We start from the raw sequence: 2,886 nt of genomic DNA, 5'->3' as shown, positions 1-2,886 counted from the left end.
ATTTTGTGAGTGATTAATTTATTAAGATGACAATTATTTATCCTCAAATAATTCAAGTGAAAAAATAGCAAACATGACAACAAAATTGTTCTTCCATATATAGCTAGTTAGAAGACCATAAAAAATAATTGTTCGACAATTATCTAACTTGACCCAGTTACATAATAATTCAAGAGTATAATTGGTAAAAAGTTTTTTATAGAGTTTTAATCCAAACACAAGATGAGGTGGAAAACAATGAACCAATTACTTGATAAAAATAAACACTGCATTACTAATCCCTGCATTATTTATCTTTGTACCAAATGACCCCTAAATGGCAGAGTTATTGTACATTAATTAGTAAATATATATAGTATGTACAATATATATATATATATATATATATATATATATAGGGGCATGCTATAGCACTTATGCTGCTTCTCCAATTAAAAGCATATTGTTTCTTTGACAGGACACCACATCAATACCCCAACATTCTCTGAGATCATATGTCCTAATTTCCGCTGTTCCTGTCCCTTACCTTCCAAAATTAACAATATAATTGTTGTATAACACTCGTAGAGTAGAAAAAATGTATAAAGAAAAGGAAAATGTATATTCTATTTAGGAACGTCTCAATAAGTTTAGGGACTTAAAATCGAATTTCATAGAAAAATCTTTTTTTTTTTAGTTATCATATGTAAATTGAATAATTATACCATACTCAATGTGAAGTCTCGAGAAGGTACGATGTACACATGCAGACCTTATAAAGTAAGATTAATATAAACAATAAAAAGTTTCAATGAAAAGATATAATATAAAACCTAACCCATAAATTTTAAAAGTTTTTATCAACACACAACGATAGATTTTTCATAATGCAAAAGGTTTGACCGTTTGATGGACTTTAAAATATTCAATGAGATAATAAAAATAGAACGGGAAAATAAGAAAAGGTAAATATAAGAATAGTAAAGTGGATTCATGATACTCACCGTGATATAAATAAGTAACGACGTAAGAAAGGATAGGATGTTGCAATTAACTAAACTTAGAAATATAAATAAAAAGGATCAACATTAATTAGAGGTGGTTATAATTTCTTGATTATATCTACAAAACAAGGATTGCCATGACTCTATGAGATAAAACTACTAGCTAACATTGACACATTATACCAACTCTAACATACTTAATTAGCTACAAAAACTTAAAAAGCACATTACTTAAATTAACCAAAATTAAAAATGGAGGAAAACAGTCCATCCATTAACCTAATTAATAAACTCTTCTAAACAAATTAAAGCCATAATGCTCCAGCTTCCTTAAGAAGTGGAACCAAAGTACCATTAATATGAGAAGCCATAACTCTATCCATTGCTCCAATTAATTTTCCACCAATAAAGACAACAGGTACGCCAGGTGAGTTCCCTAATAGCCTTGAAAGTGCCCTTTCCATCTCTTTACCTTTAGGATCTTGGTCCAATTCGTAAACTGTTGGATGTACTCCCATTCCACAAAACAGCCTTTTCACTGCATGACACATACAACATGTACTCATACTAAATATCACCACAGCACTTCCTGATGCTAGCCTTACTACTCTCTCTAATGGATCCGACGACGACGATGCACGCCTTGTTGTTGCTATGTTGTGGTAGCTGTTTCCTCCGCCCCAAGATGAAGACTCTGCTGCTTGATACATTGTTGTAGATGATATGTTTTATCAACAATAAGTAGAGGGAGAATGTTGATGTTGGAATTGTGAAGTTGATTAGGGGTGTGTATATATAGGTGTTTGGGGTTCATGAATAAAGGGGTATTTGTCTGTTTATTGTCGTTAAAGTGTGCGTGGGAATTTAAAACTAAGGTGTAGTAGTAATAAATATTGAAGTAAATGTTTCTTTAATGAGATGTAAGCATTTGTAATGCTTTTATAAAAAAAACATAAGTGCGAGAATTTAAGAGAAGAGGCAAATGTGTCAGCGGAGAGAGGCGGCTATGGTGTTTATGTGTCGCAACACAATAATACACTTTACTCTCAATTACTATTTACTACTACTCTCACACAATTGCGATGACGATGACGTTGGTTAAGAATGAAGGAGTATTTACTATTCTATTACAATTTTTATTGGTGTCTAAGTAATTATAATATTGAAATTATATGTCTGCATGCTTAGTTGAAGTAGTGGCGGATCCAGGCTTGTGGATGCTCACTTTTTTTAATATAAAATTATTATAAATCACATAGTATAAATGCACAATTATTTGAACATGATATTTAAAACATTAATGAGAAAAAATAAGATTAATACTACTATTAAAAAAAAAAAAAAAACTCAGTTTGATTTAGGAGGGAAAGAGGAAAATAGAAAATGTGAGTTTATATTAGGAGGGAAAGAGTAAATAGAAAAATAGTGAGAATCGAACCTTGACCTCTCTAAACACAAGGGCTTCAAACTAGCCACAAAACCAAAACACCCCATAGGAGACTTGTTCACTAGGTGCTCAAAGTTTAATATAGTCAAACATTGAAGAAATTACTATATATAAAAATAATTTTACGTCGAGGTTAGTGGGTGCTTGAGCACTCCTAAAGGGTGCATATAGGTCCAGCCCTGAGTTGAAGTTTTCTATGTTAATTAGTTTAAATTTATTAACTTCAAATATAATTATCACTCATGTCCTCTCTCCGGTTTATACGACTCACTTTCATTTTTAGTCAGTTTAAAAAAGAATTACTTATTTATATGTCTAGTAACAATTTAATTTTAAAATGTTTATTTTATCGTTAATGAAATTAATTATAGCCGCACAAACATCTATTACTTATTTTAGACCACAAATTTGAAAAGTGTTTTTTTCCTAAATTTTATGTCAAGTCAAACTAATTTA

The 2,886-nt window shown here is 30.6% G+C and overlaps 1 protein-coding gene across 1 annotated transcript; it reads right to left on the bottom strand.

Moving 5' to 3' along the window:
* Positions 1–1,140: 1,140 nt before the first annotated feature.
* LOC102601430 (glutaredoxin-C5-like) lies at positions 1,141–1,707 on the bottom strand. Its single transcript, XM_006359022.2, has one exon. The coding sequence runs from the start codon at positions 1,691–1,693 to the stop codon at positions 1,289–1,291; it is 405 nt and encodes a 134-aa protein (XP_006359084.1). The 5' UTR covers positions 1,694–1,707; the 3' UTR covers positions 1,141–1,288.
* Positions 1,708–2,886: the final 1,179 nt, after the last annotated feature.

The sequence above is a fragment of the Solanum tuberosum genome, unplaced genomic scaffold (genome assembly GCF_000226075.1).
Source record: "Solanum tuberosum cultivar DM 1-3 516 R44 unplaced genomic scaffold, SolTub_3.0 scf00282, whole genome shotgun sequence".
NCBI lineage: Eukaryota > Viridiplantae > Streptophyta > Magnoliopsida > Solanales > Solanaceae > Solanum > Solanum tuberosum.
Note: the sequence above shows the minus strand (reverse complement) of the source record. Positions and strands in the feature narration are given on the sequence as shown.